At 42.3% G+C, this 18,577-nt stretch overlaps 1 protein-coding gene across 1 annotated transcript in view; it reads right to left on the minus strand.

The window, feature by feature from the left end:
- LOC143288107 (mucin-6-like) overlaps positions 1–18,577 on the minus strand; it is a 57,799-nt gene that overhangs the window by 25,119 nt on the left and 14,103 nt on the right. The window contains exons 5-15 of the mRNA XM_076596394.1: positions 15,908–16,063; positions 14,558–14,760; positions 12,830–12,962; positions 11,208–11,375; positions 9,319–9,374; positions 7,498–7,599; positions 6,798–6,969; positions 4,701–4,956; positions 2,974–3,127; positions 1,097–1,375; positions 399–545 (exon numbers count right to left, since the gene is read on the minus strand). Coding sequence (XP_076452509.1) covers positions 399–545; positions 1,097–1,375; positions 2,974–3,127; positions 4,701–4,956; positions 6,798–6,969; positions 7,498–7,599; positions 9,319–9,374; positions 11,208–11,375; positions 12,830–12,962; positions 14,558–14,760; positions 15,908–16,063 — 1,826 coding nt within the window. The remainder of the gene's footprint in view (positions 1–398; positions 546–1,096; positions 1,376–2,973; positions 3,128–4,700; positions 4,957–6,797; positions 6,970–7,497; positions 7,600–9,318; positions 9,375–11,207; positions 11,376–12,829; positions 12,963–14,557; positions 14,761–15,907; positions 16,064–18,577) is intronic.

Here is an 18,577-nt window from a genome sequence, read left to right on the forward strand (position 1 = left end):
GGTGGTCTGGACGCTAGTCATTCGGATGAGACGATAAATCGAGATCCCGTGTGCATCATGCACTTAACGCACGTAAAAGAACCCACGGCAACAAAAGGGTTGTTCCTGGCAAAATTCTGTCGAAAAATCCACTGCGATAGGAAAAAACAAAACAAATAAAACTGTACGCAGGAACAAATACAAAAGATGGTGGCGCTGTAGTGCGTGCATCTACAAGCTTAGACAATTTAGATTCTCAAAAGATTCAGCCATAGATAGCCTCAGTGACTTGGTGTTATACACAATAGCACCAGTGTCTATGATGACAACAACAATAGCAAAACCGGAAAGAACAACAACAAAAACAAACACTGCAAAATGGAAAAAAGGAAAGAAAAAAAAACGGATGATGGGTTTACGTTGATGGACTTGTCGATGGGTTTCTTGGCAGCGGTTTTGCAATCACTGTAGACGGAGAGGAACTCGCCACTGGGAATAACGCTGCGCTGAGTTGACATCAGTTCGTCCTTGATGTCACCATTCAGAGTTCCGCACAGACCGTATGTCTGGTGACAGAAAGCGATGACTGTTTTTTTTTTTTTTTTTGTTTTTGTTTTGTTTTTTGTCATTGCTGTTTTTTGTTTGTTTGTTTGTTTGTTTTGTTTTTGTTTTTTTATTTTTTGGGGGGAGGGGAGGGGTGCAGGAGGGGCGGGGGGGGGGGGGGGGGGGGGGGGGTTCCACTGGAAGTAGGCCCCCAAACTGACTCATACCACTTTACACAAAGGAACATCTGCTTCAGACACTCATTGTGTGTGTGTGTGTGTGTGTGTGTGTGTGTGTGTGTGTGTGTGTGTGTGTGTGTAGTTAGGCATGGATGCACACACACACACACACACACACACACACACATACACACACACACATACACACATACACGCGCGCGCGCGCGCGCGTGCGTGCTACTGTGTCAGTCTGTCTCTCTGCAGTAATGGCCATGCAAACTGAACCAGCTTGTGTAGCTGTTCTTAATGAAAGCCGTGTGCTTTCTTTTTCGTGTGTTTTGCACATTCTGTTTTACCTGGACACCGCCCCACCCCCTGTGACTGAACCCACTCACCATATCTTTGAACAGAGCAGACTGAGCCGCCACGTGTACCATGCCGCTCGTGCTGACGAAGACACGTACGCCGGGGTTGAGGTCAATGGCGTAGTAATCCTGTGACACCTTGCGTATGAACAGGTCCAGGCTGCCGAAGGCGTTGTCCGTGATGAATTCACCATCTGAACCGACTATGACAGAGCCCGACACGCCGTCCACAGTCACGCGCACTCCGTGCAGACACGTCACACCTCCACTGCAGTCCTTGGCCAGCAGCTCAATCTTTTTGCCACCAGTCTGTTTAGGATATATCACGAAAACAATCACTTTCAAAGACAAGGAACCCTGGGTTTGGCAGAACATGCAGGTCGTGAAGACGATATGGAAACAGTTTCTACAGACAAACCTGACTGAGGCTACATGTGTATGTCACAAGATACGGTTCGTGGATAAATACATCATTGCATGATAATCATTCAAAACCCTCTTTTGTAGAGTTCAGCACAGCTTATGGATTGTTATTGTCGGTAACTCCTGGACCTTATGTTACTCCCGCATTTTTCTCTTGGTGAGAAACCAGTAACACATACTTCTAACCCCCAGTATGCAATATGTAATAAAGATTGTATGTAATGTATCTGTTCAATGCCTAATTGACATGATAACCCGTCATACTCTATGGTATAATGTGTGGACTGTGGCTAAAAGGGGTGAGCATTTGCCAGCCCAAACGAAGGATCAAAGCGATGTGGCACACACACAGTAGCCGACTAACAACCTTGGTCGACTTCAAGCAGGCAATGTGGATATGACCCAGATTTTAGCGGAGATACTGGTTGTTCTGAGATTTACACATACTGTGGCATAGCACGAGTCACACGAGCCTGAAAATTTGTAAACTTCATGTGGAGCTTGGGGGCGTAGTCAAGTGTAAAAAGGGTTAAGGCGAGTGTCATGAGAACATTAAAGGCTTTCCAAGGAAAGGAAGTGGAGAGGGGAGGGGGAGGAGGAGGGAGAGAGGGACTTGTGACTGATATTGGCACACATATTGGAAATGTTCCAAAATGTGTGTTGCGTGGTAGTTTCGACTGTTATTTTAGTTCAGTTACAACACCTTGGACATCAGGACTTCATTTTGTGGGGTTTCTTTGTTTGCATGGTTGCTTGTGTTGTTACTTTGTTTGTTGAAATATTCACAGATATGTTTGTGTATCAAGAAACATAAAATTACACTGCTGAAATATTCATTTAAAAAACACTAAAAAAAAATTCCTTTGCTGAACCAGCTCGAAATCATGATCTGGACGAAAAGTATTTTCGATGAAGGGGTCCGTTTCCTTTCAGAAAAACCCCACACTTTTGCATTGCATACGTTTGACAAAAAATATAGCCTGGAGAATCGTTCGTTGATTTATACCTATGCTTACTGAAAATTCCTGGCAGAGGCCGGACAGCAGGAGTCATGTTTCCACAGCAGAAAACTGGTTTTAATCTGCCATATAACAGAGGGCCGGGACGTCTGATGTCAACTTTAGGCTTGTAAGTTTAGCTTTACGGTCATGTGGTGTGCTGGATAGCAGATTAAGTAACTCTAAAACTGTTATATATGGAACTACTTTGGGTCGCTGGCATGCGAACCCTTGGTGATGTGAACATTTCTGGAAGAATCAAAACAATATAAACTTTTGGTTTTCGAAAATACTTATATTTCTTTTTACAGTTTCTTCAATACATATTTCTATTATAAAATAAAAAAATCAATGACAATTTCTTTTGTACTAAAATTGCCCTGAAACGAACTTCCTTACCTTGTCGGGTACGTCTACATGAGTGTTACTATTTGGATTATTCTTTCTCCTTCAGTAAAAGGACAGGTAACATAAAGGCTAACGTACCTGGTCCTGCATCAGAGTGAGAGCGCATGAGTCGGCCTCAAAGGCGTACGTCAGGCCGTCAAAGGTGTGCACGGTGTTGCCCAGCACAGAGCAGGACCCCATGCACTGTGCCCTGCTGTCTTCACAATCCCACAGACCGTAGGCTCCACAGGTGCTGTCACAACGAATCAAAGGTCACTGCCAGCTACCCTCAGCGTACACTGCTATTATCAAAACACGTTACTAATACCTCACGAGAAGTCACGGGTTTCTTTAATGGACCTTCACTTTGCAGCAGCTGAGGACATTTGATTTTTTTAAGCACCAACGACAACAAAATGAAACGATTCTTTTTATTCAGAGTTTGACAATGACTGTAACATTTTGATAAATGTGTTGTTGTTTTTTTAATACATGACATATGGATAGAAATTGGAGCAAATCAATTAAAGAGTGGAAAAAACCTTTCAGATATGTTTACGTTTTATCTGGAATCAAATACAGCCATACCTTTAGCTTTTTAGAACGTCAACAACATCTTGAGTGTTCATCAATAATGGGGAAAGTTGTCAAACTGTATGTACGGCACGAAGTTCGCATCAGTACAACCAGATGACTTTTGTATGGCACAATTCTTTTGGCATATGAAAATATTGTATGTACGGTGATTAATGTTGGTCTCCATGACAACAGCAAGCGTTTGAAAATGACTGCCTAAACCATTCCCCCCACCTCACCTGTTCATCTTCAGCTTCACTTTCTGTGGCGTGTGTGTGTGTGTGTGTGTGTGTGTGTGTGTGTGTGTGTGTGTGTGTGTGTGTGTGTGTGTGTTTTGTTGTTGTTGTTGCTGCTGTTGTTTTTCGACCGATATATCCCACTGGTTGACTGATGTATCGGATGACTTATCGATTGATGAACAATATCACCGTTTCACATGTACCAATGACAACGACAACTGATCCGAAGTCTCTGCTCGTGACTACAGTCCCAACGAGACCTTACTCTCCGTTCTGAACAAAACACGACAAACCAGGATTTAAAAGACACGATGGTCAAGCCATAACGTTCATCTCCCTTCCTTTTGCAAAGCGCTGTTGGTAAGTATAAGTTATTTCTAAATTAACCGTGAAAAAATGTTGTTGAAAACCATCTTCAAACTCAAAAGCCCGACAAGAAACGATATACCGATATCGATCATCATCTGTAAACTCAAACTAAACACAAATACGGTGCAACTAATCCGTTACAGCTATTTCTTGTTGAGAAAAGCTACAAACAGATTACCAAGATGAGAGTAAAAATGTTGTAGGTGAGCTCTCTCACTTCGATCTTCAGTCACTGAATGGCCTTAGCCGTTATCTAAATCCAACGTTCGGGGCAAAGTGAAGGTTTATCATGAAAAGACTTTTGATGGTGTCGGAATACAGTTTCAGAGTAAAATCGTCAAGTGATAACAGAGAAATGAGCACCGTCAACTGTTTTCAGTACCGATTCAATATGTGTCCTACAAAATAGTGACAACGTCGGTCAAACAATTTGCAAACAAGAAATAAAGGTCCATACGGATAAACGTGTTCCACTGTTACACACAGACACACACACACACACACACACACACACACACACACACACACACACACACACACACACACACACACAGAGTCGTACACACACACAGTCATCATCATCATCACCATAACACCACACACACACTACAACACAAATGATAGAACCATCAGAACACGTACCATTTCAAACATTTATCGGCGGACTGGATGGTGTCGTCTATGTTGTAGTAGCGGTTGTCGTCCCCAACACACTGGCACTGGGCGGGTTCCAAACACGTGTCGTTGATCCGTGCCTTGCCATGTGGGCACACACAGCCTGCGTGTCCGTCTGTCTTGCACGATTCATGAAAGTAGCTCTTGGCAGACTTGCCGCAGGTCAGTGGGCAGTTGGTGTGTATGACGGCTTCATACACTTTGCCTTCCGGGCAGGTTTTGGCTGAAATGTTATAATTAATTATTATGCTTCTTAGCATGTGTACCTCTTGCTTACTTTTGTATTGACTTATCAAACAAATTTTGTCAGTCTCGTTGCTGACAAGGGAGTTAACTGGTATGTACATTTGAGAGGGCCAACTAATTCCTCTCCTGTTGTTTACAATCGGGGAATTTCTGAAAAATCATCAGTGGTCACCTGAGTCAGTGACTGTGGCAATCCTGTCGGCGTCATGTCCTTTGAGCCATGTCTTATCAAATACCTGTGTAAGGGTGGATGCTGAGAACAGCGGCAAGTAAGCGACGCACTGGAAAATGCCACTGGAATTATCTGGACTGCGAAGTTTGTGGATGTCAACACTGTTGCTAAGAATGATTCGCTAATGGCTTAGTCCCTTTCCCAAACCAAGGTTCTGATGTCCAACGTTCCCAAACTTGGGTCATTGCTTCAGCTGTTTCCACACTTGATCTGTAGTCACCTGCTAGAATAGATGTATTGACACTAGCTTGTGTGGGGCTAATCAAACTGCTTATTTGGAGCAGTATTTGAATTTTGCTTGTTTGAAGCTGATCTATTTGACTGCTTGTGTTAAGCAGATAATTATTGAATAGTAGGAGAGGAGCAGGAGCCACAGTTAATTACAGTGGTATTGAATTTCTGAAAAATCATCAGTGGTCACCTGAGTCAGTGACTGTGGCAATCCTGTCGGCGTCATGGGTAGTTATTGTCCTGCATAGGGCAGAAAGGATTCATCTACATGAGTAGAACTGTTACTTGTGTTTGCATTTTGAAACTATGTGTTTATTCTATGTATTTGCACACGTTGTTGTGTTTTTTTTGTTTTGTGGTTTTTTTGTTTTGTTATTTTTGTGTGTTTTTTCTACTTTGGTATTGTGCTGATAATGATACTGTTTTTTGTTTCAGCTGATTAATTTTTTAGGGGGACTGTTTCGGTTGTGTATAATAACTTCTGAGACCCTTCACTGGGAAGTGCAGGAGTCAGGCCAGGTACTGATAAACAAAGACGTCAATCCTGTGTCCTTGTTGTTCAAAGATCCACCCACCTGTTCTTCCTTCTTCCTGCTCTTCATCTACACTTCATGGCATTGCCCATCAGGCTACAAATGTCCAGTTCGACAGGCTGCCTGCTATGTCAAGACAGGAGCGAAAATGTTGCTGCTGGGTTAATTTGTGACCAACTTCATCCCTGATCTAACTACCCATTGCCTGCTGACCAGCACATGTAGCACTTCTGTAATTCTACAGATCCTTTTTTTTTTAGCAGCATCTGGGTGGTGTTTAAGCAAATAACTTGATGAATACAGCATGAGCCAAGAGTGTTTTAACGTCATATTCTGCCCCGTTTTGTTGAATGGCCCCATGTCGCCGAAACAAACTGTCCTGGTCAGCTCCTCACTGTGAAAAGAGCCACTGCTCGCCGCTGTCTGTGCATGGTGATGTCCTTTGTGGAAGAACCATTGGTTTTGAAAGTGTGTGTGTGTGTGTGTGTGTGTGTGTGTGTGTGTGTGTGTGTGTGTGTGTGTGTGTTTGTTTGTTTGTTTGTGTGTGTGTGCGTGCGCGCGCGCGCGCGCGCGCGTGTGTGATTTTTCTATCTATCTATCTGCGTACCTAAGTATATCTATCTACCTTCCTAAAAATGTCTGTTTTTTCTATCTACATGTCTATCTGCGTATCTAGACATATCTATCTACTTTCCTAGAAATACATTTTTGTACCTGTTTATCATGGTTATAGCCTACATGGTTATTGAGTAAAAACGAATTGTTGCTCCCCTCCTTTCACATATCCTCCACCACCCGAGTCAGAAAAACAGAGATACTGACGACAGAAGTTCTGTGATCGCCAGTTGATGGCCACGTGAGCCTCTTTGTAGCAGGTCTGGGCGAACATATCCAGCACATTGCAGCGACCCAGTTCCGCTTTGTCCTTTCCGATGAAACGGGCAGAGCAGTAGGTTCGCATACAGAGTGCGTAGAAAGGCGTGGAGTCCACCCCCTGCACATCATTACACACACTAGCACTGGTATTCACCTTTGCCTGCCGGTGATGAATGCATGTGACGAATGATTAATGAAATTACTCGGTTCAGAGTTCGACCGTGACCTCAGAATATTGATACCAATTGTTAAGAGCGTTCCATATTTGACAGTGTAGCACACACACACACACACACACACACACACACACACACACACACACACACACACACACACACACAGAGAGAGAGAGAGAGAGAAAGAGAAAGAGAGAGAGATCCAACAATACATGAGCGCTAGGCAGAGTCGAAATTCCTGAGAATGACAACCCTTTTCTGTGGTTTGTGGACGGACTGGTAACAGTGTATTTCTTTTATTTCATGTTGTGAGTTTGTGTGGTGGAAAAGGAGGGATGTTAGCTACTTTGTGTGTATGCTTCCTTTTTTTACTAGTAAAGGTGACTGCGAATCCTCTGTTGCTACTGCTATTGCAGCTGATATGGATGACGAAAGTGATTGTTGCAACATGTGGAAGACAGAAGACTCACGTGGTCGACACACGACTTGAACATCCTGCTGTGCATGTAGCCACATGCCGCCATGGCCTCCTCTTTCAGGTCATCGGGACACGCTTGGAATCCAGCCCCGCACTACAGGACACACCGGCATGAACGGTCATTGTACTTTGACTTTAGTCAACGCTTTTTTTTTTTTCGTCAATAGGCTGGTTCTATTTTTTCGATTCGTTTATTTGAGGGCGCAATAGCCGAGTGGTTAAAGCGTCGGACTTTCAATCTTAGGATCCCGGGTTCAAATCTCGGTAACGGCGCCTGGTGGGTGAAGGATGGAGATTTTTCCGACCTCCCAGGTCAACATATGTGCAGACCTGCTTGTGCCTGAACCCCCTTCGTGTGTATACGCAAGCAGATGATCAGATACTCACATTAAAGATCCTATAATCCATGTCAGCTTTCGGTGGGTTATGGAAACAATAACATACCCAGCATGCACACCCCCGACAACGGAATATGGCTGCCTACATGGAGAAACGGCCATACCCGTAAAATCCCACTCGTGTACATGTATACGAGTGAACTGGGAGTTGCAGCCAACAAAGAAGAAGAAAAAGATTAATTTATTTACAAAACTAAACAATGATATCGCCAAAGACTGAAGACTGTAGTGTTACTTCGTGCTCTCTGTCTGTCTCGGTCACTTTCCCAGTCTCTCTGTCTTGCCGTCTGTCTGTCTGTCTGTCTGTCTCTCCCTTTATTTTGTTTTGTTTGCTTGTTGAATTTCTTTGCCCTGGGGGCTAGATGAAAAAAAGCATGTCCTTGTTTATTCCATTTCCCTCATTAAATAAATTCATGAATCAAAATTAATTAATTAATTAACTAATTCTCTCTCTCTCTCTCTCTCTCTCTCTCTCTCTCTCTCTCTCTCTCTCTCTCTCTCTCTCTCTTGTTGCTGGTATTAGATGTAAATGTGCTGGGCTTCCCTAGTTCAAGAAATCTCATGTATAACAGGTTTTAATTTTGTGTGATTACAACTAGGTGTTGGTAATGTGAAAGAAGTTCTTATTATTTTCAAGTAAAGACTTATAGACATGTTCATTCAAGAATGGTCGGGTACTATTAATGATAGAGACAGATATTCCTGTTACAGATCATTTAAAGTTAAATTCAAAAAAAGAAAATTACATAACAAATGCTGATGAATATTGTTCAGGGTGGCGTTGTCTCAGGCCAGATTTAGTGTGCTTCCTTTGAATAATAATAGGTACACTGAAAATGATGTTTTAAAACATTGTCCTTTTTGCCAAGGTGAACTGGAAGATGAATGCCAGTTATTGTCTGTTTGTCCTGTGTACACTGATTTACGGACAAAATTTCTTCAAGACTGTTTAAATGTTTCCGAGTACAATTCTCCGATCAAACAACGAGCAGAGAAATTGTTAAGTATCAAAACTTATTTTCCATACGATCAAAAGGACAAACCAGCTACTCAGACATATTTAAGTAAAATGTCAGGTCCATGGACAGTAATATATTGTGCGATGCTATTCAAGTATTGTAATAACCCTTCCCGTGCACCCCCCCTCCCCCGACCCCCCACCCCCAACCCCCCTGCCCCCTCCCTCCCCACCAGTCCCCTGGTTTCGGATTGCGGTCCATGGCCAAAGTTCATTAAAACATTTTCATTCGTTCTCTCTCTCTCTCTCTGAAACAGGATATATTACGCCTTAGCCTAATCACGCACACACCCATAAACACCTACGCATCTTAGCTATATGAAACACACACACACACACACACACACACACACACACACACACACACACACACACACACACACACACACACACTTACTGGGGCAGAAGTGACAGTGTTTTCTTCAAACAACTCTTGAAGGTTAGCTTGGTCATCTGAAACAGCAAAGACGGCTGCGAAATGATCGTGTATTAAGACTAAGGTAATGATCGTGTAAATAAAAACAACAACATTGAATGACAATAAAGGAACTAGTATAATGCTTATATAACAAAAGAACTAGTGTGATGATGGTTAAATAAATTAATTAATGTGATGATGGTGTAATAAACTAATGTGATTATAGTGTAAATAACTAATGTGATGATGGTGTAAATAACTAATGTGATGATGGTGTAATAAACTAATGTGATGATGGTGTAAATAACTAATGTGATAATGGTGTAAATAACTAATGTGATAATGGTGTAAATAACTAATGTGATGATGGTGTAAATAACTAATGTGATAATGGTGTAAATAACTAATGTGATAATGGTGTAAATAACTAATGTGATGATGGTGTAAATAACTAATGTGATGATGGTGTAAATAACTAATGTGATAATGGTGTAAATAACTAATGTGATGATGGTGTATAAACTAATGTGATTATAGTGTAAATAACTAATGTGATAATGGTGTAAATAACTAATGTGATGATGGTGTAAATAACTAATGTGATGATGGTGTAAATAACTAATGTGATGATGGTGTAAATAACTAATGTGATGATGGTGTAAATAACTAATGTGATAATGGTGTAAATAACTAATGTGATGATGGTGTAATAAAGGTACTGGTGTGATGCTGGTGTAATAAACTAATGTGGTAATGGTGTAATAAACTAATGTGATAATTGTGTAATAAACTAATGTGGTAATGGTGTAATAAACTAATGTGATAATTGTATAATAAACTAATGTGATAATTGTATAATAAACTAATGTGATAATTGTGTAATAAACTAATGTGGTAATGGTGTAATAAACTAATGTGATAATTGTATAATAAACTAATGTGATAATTGTGTAATAAACTAATGTGATAATGGTGTAATAAACTAATGTTATAATGGTGTAATAAAGTAATGTGATAATGGTGTAATAAACTAATGTTATAATGGTGTAATAAACTAATGTGATAATGGTGTAATAAACTAATGTGATAATGGTGTAATAAACTAATGTGATAATTGTGTAATAAACTAATGTGATAATGGTGTAATAAACTAATGTGGTAATGGTGTAATAAACTAATGTGATAATGGTGTAATAAACTAATGTGATAATGGTGTAATAAACTAATGTGATAACGGTGTGCGTGTAATAAAGGAACCAATGTGATAATGGTGTAATAAACTAATGTGATAACGGTGTGCGTGTAATAAAGGTACTGATGTGATGATGGTGCAATAAAGGAACAAATATAAACATCTGTGATAAAGGGACCAGTGATGAAATGAAGCCAGCTTTCTGTCCTGACAACTAGAAAGCGTGCAGTGTCCGTGCGGTCCTCGGCTATTGTTCGTACTCTGTTCAAAAAGCGGAAGTCTTTTTTTTCCCAAATAATCATGATTCATTAGACGAGGTGGGAGACGTGAGACAGGCAAAATAGTTCATAAACACGGCTGTCACGGCTGCAGGGGGACTGGTCGTTTCGAGGCATTGGAAGATGTGCAGTGAACACTAGAGTATATATAGAACTCGGTTGAACAAAAACAGAAATTAACGCTGCCATATAATTACACGAAAAATAAACACGTACATATGCAAACACCAAACACACGCACAACATACTCTCCATGCGAAACGCCCACGCAAGACATACTCTTTCCGCGCGCGCGCGCGCGCGCACACACACACACACACACACACACACATACAAACACACACACACACACACACACACACGCGCACACACACACACACACACAGTGCAAAACATACCCTGACTTATGCCATCGGCGTTTCCACAAATGCCGGAAAAGGTGCCAGCCAGCAGTGAGTTCTTCATCAAGGTGAGCATGAAGAGACCGCTGGGGTCGATGCGGAACGACAGCTCCTCGATCAGGATCCAGAAGTAGACGGACTCATCCTCCATCTTGAACACGATGTCTGAAACACACACACACAGCAGTTACTAATATCCACTGTGTTCCAATTATAAGTGTATTGACATTTTTTGAAAATAACGCCCACTGTAATCCAAATATACGTGTGTTGACATGTATCAAGAATACCTATCAAGAATACAGCATATTAGACCGAACATTGTGGTTTCCTCTTCACTTTGCCATGGATCGATGATAAAGGATGCTCAAAAATGGGTAATAACCAGAAGAATTAAGGTATCTAAATCTACGAGCAATGGTCAATTGATTTAATCTTTCTTGAATATTGTCCCACATACAGAATCCGGAAATGCACTCATAAACAATTCTGAATACTTTTACACAGCTGTATAGCAGATAAAAATCTGAACCCCTAGTATTGCCTTAAAGACTATGTTTGTGCTCTTATGAATTTATGTAGAAATGTAAAATATCTAATAATAAAAGTTGCTAATAAAGAGTCACATGTGTACATGTGCTGTAGAAATTAGAATAATATCATTATGGAATGCAAGTCTTCTTTTCTTTTCCATGGTGCCACATTATATTACGCACTGTGGTGATGGGATATCTCATCCGTGTTTTATAAGAATGGAGTACGTTATTCATTTGTTATTTGTCTTTCCTTGATTTGTTTCTTCGTCAACACACACGATGATGTTATGTTCCTTCTGTCATTTTGACCTTTAAAAAGTGTACTACAATGTAATGAGAACTTGTGGAATGTGTTCTAATTGGTTGTTATGTTTATTTGTTTTTTTCCTTTAAAAAAGCTTGTGATGTTTATCTCTATCGTGGAGAAATATAACCTTCGGTGCAATGGAAAAATTAGTAATAATTTTTGTTTGTTTTTAACCGTGAGTTGCAACTTTGTTTTTTACGTCTTAGAACGTAAAATAGAAAATGTTTTGAAATAATGAAGGACAGATGCTGAAGTTAGGAATCATATATTTGAGATAAGACAACGTAATTCATGCTTTTCAAAGACGCAGAAAATGGATGAAATAATAAACTTGTCTGAACGAAAAGATAATGTATTTGCCATTTCCACAATATGCATCTATTGCATACTCTGTGACGCTTTGGCCCATAAGAGGGCGCACACACACACACACACACACACACACACACACACACACATAGAGTGACAGATGGAATGCATCCCAAAACATGATGTTGCCTGGTAGATCCGTGGTGTAGTACATACATATGTGAACGTTTGCATGTTTACGTTGGCTTTGGTGGTGATCGGAAGTATGTGAGTACGTGGTGTGTGCATCAACACTGAATGTATTTGTTTCGATTCGCTGTGTCTCCTAAATGCCTGACGTTGTTCATCCGTTCTGTCTGTGTGGGAGGCAGTGTGTGGGCACTGACGACAAGATGTGAGGACAGGACACAGAGGATCAGATGACCACAGCGGACAACACAGGGACTGCAGTGCAGTCAAGGACTCACTGTTGCCGATGCTGCTCTTGCTGCTGGTGATGGGGATGACGCTCGTGCCGTCTGGGCCCGTCACTGTCACAGTGTCGTCCTCAACCAGCAGCGACCGTGCCACGTTGTTCTGGATGTACCTCACCGTCACCACCTGCCACGTCACACAGAACGTCACACCACGGTGTAGGAGAATACATCAGCACGTACACAAGCTGCAAGATTCAAGCTGTTACTATCGTCAATAGTTTTGTTAGTCATCTACTTATATTTATCCAAGATTAATCATGATAACAAGAAGAAGAAAGAAAGAAAGAGAAAGAAAAAGATGAATCCTGGATGACCTTCAATGTCAAGTACATATCTTTTCTTTGCTTGATATCCGTCAGCATGTGTTAGATGTTTCCCAAGATTTTTTTTTTTTTATTTTTTTTTATCCTGCTCTTTTAGTTTGAAAGTTGCTTATCGGCTCTGTTGTAAAATCGTCTGTCTTTGATGTTTTACGACAACATTATGAAGTGAGAATCATAGTGTCAAAGACGGAAAGGAAAACTGACTCAAACAAACTCTGATCCCAACCTAAATCAGCTGGCGTGTTCAACCTATGACCTGGTCCCAAACTGGAAAGACTGGCCAACCTTTATGCAAACTCTACCTTGAACCAAACCATTAGACAAGAACAGGCCGGAGGAACCTTTTCTCAGACACCGAATGTCAAACTATTCCCAAGGATATCAGATTAACCGAGTCTGTTTTATGCTGTATTTAATTGTATTGTTTTGTTTGCTTCGATTTGCATTGCGCTGTTGGCCTGTTGCATAACACTTCAGTGACAAAAAGTTGGTATTCATGGTGGAAGACTTTGACGAAGTCCGAGTCTAAACGCAGACTAAAACGGCTGACATTTAGTCCAGCGATTTCGCTGGACTACACTCCATATGCCCAGACTTTGCTAAGTACTTAAGTCAACTTGAACGCACCATCTAGAAGTGTATAATAATAATAATAATGTTAATGATGATGATGATGATAATAATGATATTATAATACTGATATTGGTAATGATAATAGTTTATTTCAATTGTGCCTTTCATTCAAATACAGCAAAAAGAAACATAATACATAAAGATTATAAATACACACACACACACACACACACACACACACACACACACACACACACACACACACACACTGGTGCTTTAAAACATAACAAACACGTGCATGCCACACGATCACACGTGTTAGTGATGCCCTCCAGACACAACAAACCAATGAAATCCAGGCTGAACAAACCAAGCGTAAACTTCAAACCGTGCAGCAGCTGACAAGCATGCACACAGGGGAACTTATTCGAGAAAATCCCTTTCTAAATCAGAACGAAGGCGTTGTCAAGAACAAATTGTGAGAAACCCAGCCATTCGTTGTCAGGCCTTCACACCCGCCCATACGAATACTGACTTTGCCGCAGCAAAAGTTTTGACGTTCAGACGTTTTGCTTTATGCAACTCAGTCCCCATGAATAGGGCCCCAGACCACAACACAAGGTGTAGTGAATGGGAAAGAAAAACATCCTGATCCTTGGACCCTCGCTGCCTTGTCGGTGTGTTGTAGCACCAGGTCATCTCTCTCTTTGTGCATTACACAGCGTTCCCCTCAGCCTCTGCACGTTTGGCATGATCCCCCCCACCCCGTCCACCCCTTTCCCTGCTTGAATACGACCTCCATCACCCTAAGAGAAGCACGTACCTTTCTGCAACTGCATTTGTTCATGGCCTCGCACATAGTCCGGGAGTAGATCTCCATGCCCGAAGAGGACTTGAGGAGAGCCACGGTGCACGTGCTGTAGTAGGTAAAGCGCGCGTCATCGAAGGTGCGGTAGATGTCCTCGCCGGCAGTCATGCACGTCACACGGTCCCGTTCCGCCGAGACCGTCTCGTTTGTGTGCTCGCCTGAGAGAGAGAGAGAGAGAGAGAGAGAATTACTTCCAGTTCACTTTATATTAGTTGCGATGGTGTTCATTTCATTGTTGTCTCACTTAACATTGTTTTGTATTACCTGTTTTACCTTTCCCGTTTTTACTGGTCATTGTTGTTGTTTTGGTGTTCTTTTTTGTGTTATGTTCGAATTACAATTCACATTGTTTCATCACTCTTCTCTGACTACCTCAGACGTTCGAGTTGATCGAGATTTAACATCAAATCAAATATTGAATACATATTCTCCAAACTCTCTTCTAAGTGACTTCTTGGTTGATCGGGTTTTAAACGCAGAAATGATGATTGATGTATGATTTTGCAGGAAACCTTTAATTTGACAAAACTTGATAATGAGAAGCACGACAAAGACTCTTGGAAACAATGCTCGTGAAAGCACCAGAAATCAAAGTATACACAACAGACTCCCATGCATACAACTGAACAAAATCTTTAGTATTACAAAAACTGCCAACAATGTCAACTCAAATCCTGCACTAATGAGTAATTGAACTTGTGCGGTTATTTAAAACATAAATATGCTGAAATGAACATTAACAAATTGCTACAAAATACCGATAGTTCGTTTGTTCAACACATTTTTTTCACACAAATGACAAACAAAAACAGGTAACTAAAATGGATTGGATTTGGATATATCATTTCCTTGTCGCAACACATTTCTCCGTGTGAAATTCGGGTTATTCTCCACACGGTCAGCGCGTCGCCATAGTACAGACAGAGAAACAGACAGATAGACAGACTTAGGAAAATGAAAGTGAACAAGTTTTATTTTCAATCCCCTTTGTATTGTAATGTATTCTTCAGCACGAAATTCCCGTCCACTTTCAAAGTTGAACCTTAAATAAAGATTGTCATTATTTGCTTGTTTTATAGAGCTTCACACTATCCCTCCATAATAAGTTAGCAGACTTAGTGCTATACTAGTAAAAAAAAAAAAAAAAAAAAAAAAAAAAAAAATTGCGAAGTCTCCACCATACCTTGTTAAATCTCGAATTTTTGGGCAAGTGCACATCAGAATGTTTTTGTTTATTTTTCTTTTATCAGAAGCAATGTTGTACGTCATGTCATGATGACTGATGTTACCGGGAGCACTACTTACCATCATGATCGTCGGGACACGTGATACACTGCGAACTGCTGCCCCAGCTACCGCCGCTGTTGCCAGCACAACACTCGGACTGTGGTTGAGTGGAGTTCGATCTTTCCCCCGTACAGTCGGCATTGTCATAACAGTACTGCTTCAACCCGGACAACTCTGCACACACACACACACACACACACACACCGCTGCAGCTGCTGCTAAGCGCTTCCCACCATCTTGCACGCAGGTAAACAAAAGATGCAGAGTAACAAAGCGAGGAACTTCCTTAAAAGGACCTGGCAAGTTCGTTTACACACACGTCTACATATTGACATTGCACGACGTCTACACACATCCAGAACGGTAGAAATAATGTGCATTCAACCAAAAACTTGTAAATTTCTTTATTTGTAAACATGCCGCACAGAACACGCAAAGGGAAACGAACAACTGAATCATGTCCCCGCGCCAGCTGGCGGACGCTTTGACAAACTGGATACAGTTTGGTGGTCGTCTGATTCTTAGAGCACGTGACTTAGTCTGTATCTGAATGCATTTAATTTTCATGCAAACACCAGGTATCACGTTGCAGTATTTCTGTTTCGATGATAATAATGATCAAAACAATGGTGGTGGTGTGTGTCTATCGAGATCGATGATGACCATCGTTGTCATCCAGCTGGGGGATGGGGGGAGGGTGGTGGTGGGGTGGGGGGATGCTCATGAATCTATCTGTGAATGCGCAGATGGCTGAATAGTCCAATCTGCGCACGAAATGTTCGCTGACAGTTGGGGCAGACAAAGACAGGCATATCATTGTCAGGGAGCTTGTTTGCCCGTGACTTTCTGGCCTGCCTCTTCTGAACAGCTGCTGCAGTCCTGTTGGCCTCGCACAACTTGGCGCCTTTGTGCACAGCAGCGCGCCATTTGTCACGGTCCACTGCAGATTCCTCCCAGGAGTCAGGGTTGATATCAAACGCTTTCAGAGAGACTTTCAGAGTATCTCTGAAGCGCTTCTTCTGACCTCCGTGTGATCTCTTCCCTTGTTGCAGCTCGCCATAGAAGAGCCTTTTGGGCAGCCGATGGTCTGGCATGCATGCCACGTGTCCAGCCCAGCGAAGCTGGGACTGTGTCAGGATGGTGAAGATGCTGGGAAGGGTGGCTTTTGCAAGCACCTCCATGTCTGGGGTCCTGTCTTGCCACTTGATGTTCAGTAGCTTCCTGAGGCATATTGTGTGGAAGTGGTTCAGCTTCTTGGCGTGTCGTTGGTACACTGTCCAAGTTTCGCAGGCGTACAGTAGTGTGGGGAGAACTACTGCTCTGTAGACCTTTAGCTTGGTCTCAAGACCAATGCCTCTTCTGTTCCAGACATTTGCATAGAGTCTGCCAAAGGTTGCGCTTGCTCTTGCAATCCTGACGTTCACTTCATCGTCGATGGTTGCATTTCGTGACAGTGTGCTGCCAAGGTATGTGAACCACTCCACCGCACTGAGTCTCTGACCATTGACTGTGATGTTGGGCTCAACGTGGGGTTTCCCTGGGGCTGGCTGATGGAGAACTTCAGTTTTCCTCGTGCTGATGGTAAGGCCGAAGTTCCTGCTGGCAGTGGCAAACTTTTCAACGCTGAGTTGTATGTCAGCTTCAGATCCAGGACACAATCATCAGCAAACAAAAAGTCTCTGATGATGTTTGTCATGACCTTCGTTTTTGCTTGAAGCCTTCTGAGGTTAAACAGCTTGCCATCTGTTCGGTACTTTAGGCCGATTTCAACATCGCCATCTCTGAAGGCATCAGTAAGCATTGCAGAGAACATGAGGCTGAACAGTGTTGGCGCCAGGACACAGCCTTGCTTGACACCATCTGTGACAGGAAAAGGAGCAGATGTTTCACCATTGTCCTGGACTCGAGCCTGCATGCCTTCATGGAATTGGCTGACCAAGGAAATAAATTTCCGAGGGCATCCGTACTTGGCCATGATTTTCCACAGTCCCTCTCTACTCACGGTGTTGAAGGACTTAGTGAGGTGGAGAACAGGTCAGCATTTTGCTCCTGACATTTCTCTTGCAGCTGCCTTGCAGCAAACACCATGTCAGTGGTTCCGCGCTCTTTCCGGAATCCACATTGGCTCTCAGGCAAATGACCTTGGTCAAGGTGTGCTGTGAGGTGGTTTAGTAGGATCTTGGCAAGTATCTTGCCTGCGATGGAGAGCAAGGAAATGCCCCGATGGCTATCACAGGCTTGCCGGTTCCCCTTTCGCTTGTACAAGTGAATGATAGAGGCATCTTTGAAATCCTGGGGGATCGTCTCTTCTTTCCACATGACTGAGTACAGCTGATGGAGCTTCTCAGTCAGCACAGTGCCTCCATCCTTGTAGACCTCTTCTGGTATGGAGACTGAGCCAGATGCTTTGCCACTGGATAGCAGACGGATTGCTTTCTGGGTCTCAAGAAGTGTTGGCGGATCATCCAGTGCTTCGTTGATGGGGACTTGTGGGAGACGGTCTATGGCTTCATCATTTATGGAGGAAGGGCGATTTAGGACACTGTTGAAGTGCTCAGCCCAGCGTTCGAGAATTTTCTCCTCGGTGATCAAGGTATTCCCATCTGCACTGAGGAGGGGGGATGATCCTGAGGATATGGGACCGTAGATTTCTTTTAAGGCATCATAGAACCTCTTCATGTCGTGCCT

The sequence above is a fragment of the Babylonia areolata genome, chromosome 12, assembly GCF_041734735.1.
Source record: "Babylonia areolata isolate BAREFJ2019XMU chromosome 12, ASM4173473v1, whole genome shotgun sequence".
In the NCBI taxonomy this organism is placed as follows: Eukaryota; Metazoa; Mollusca; class Gastropoda; order Neogastropoda; family Buccinidae; genus Babylonia; species Babylonia areolata.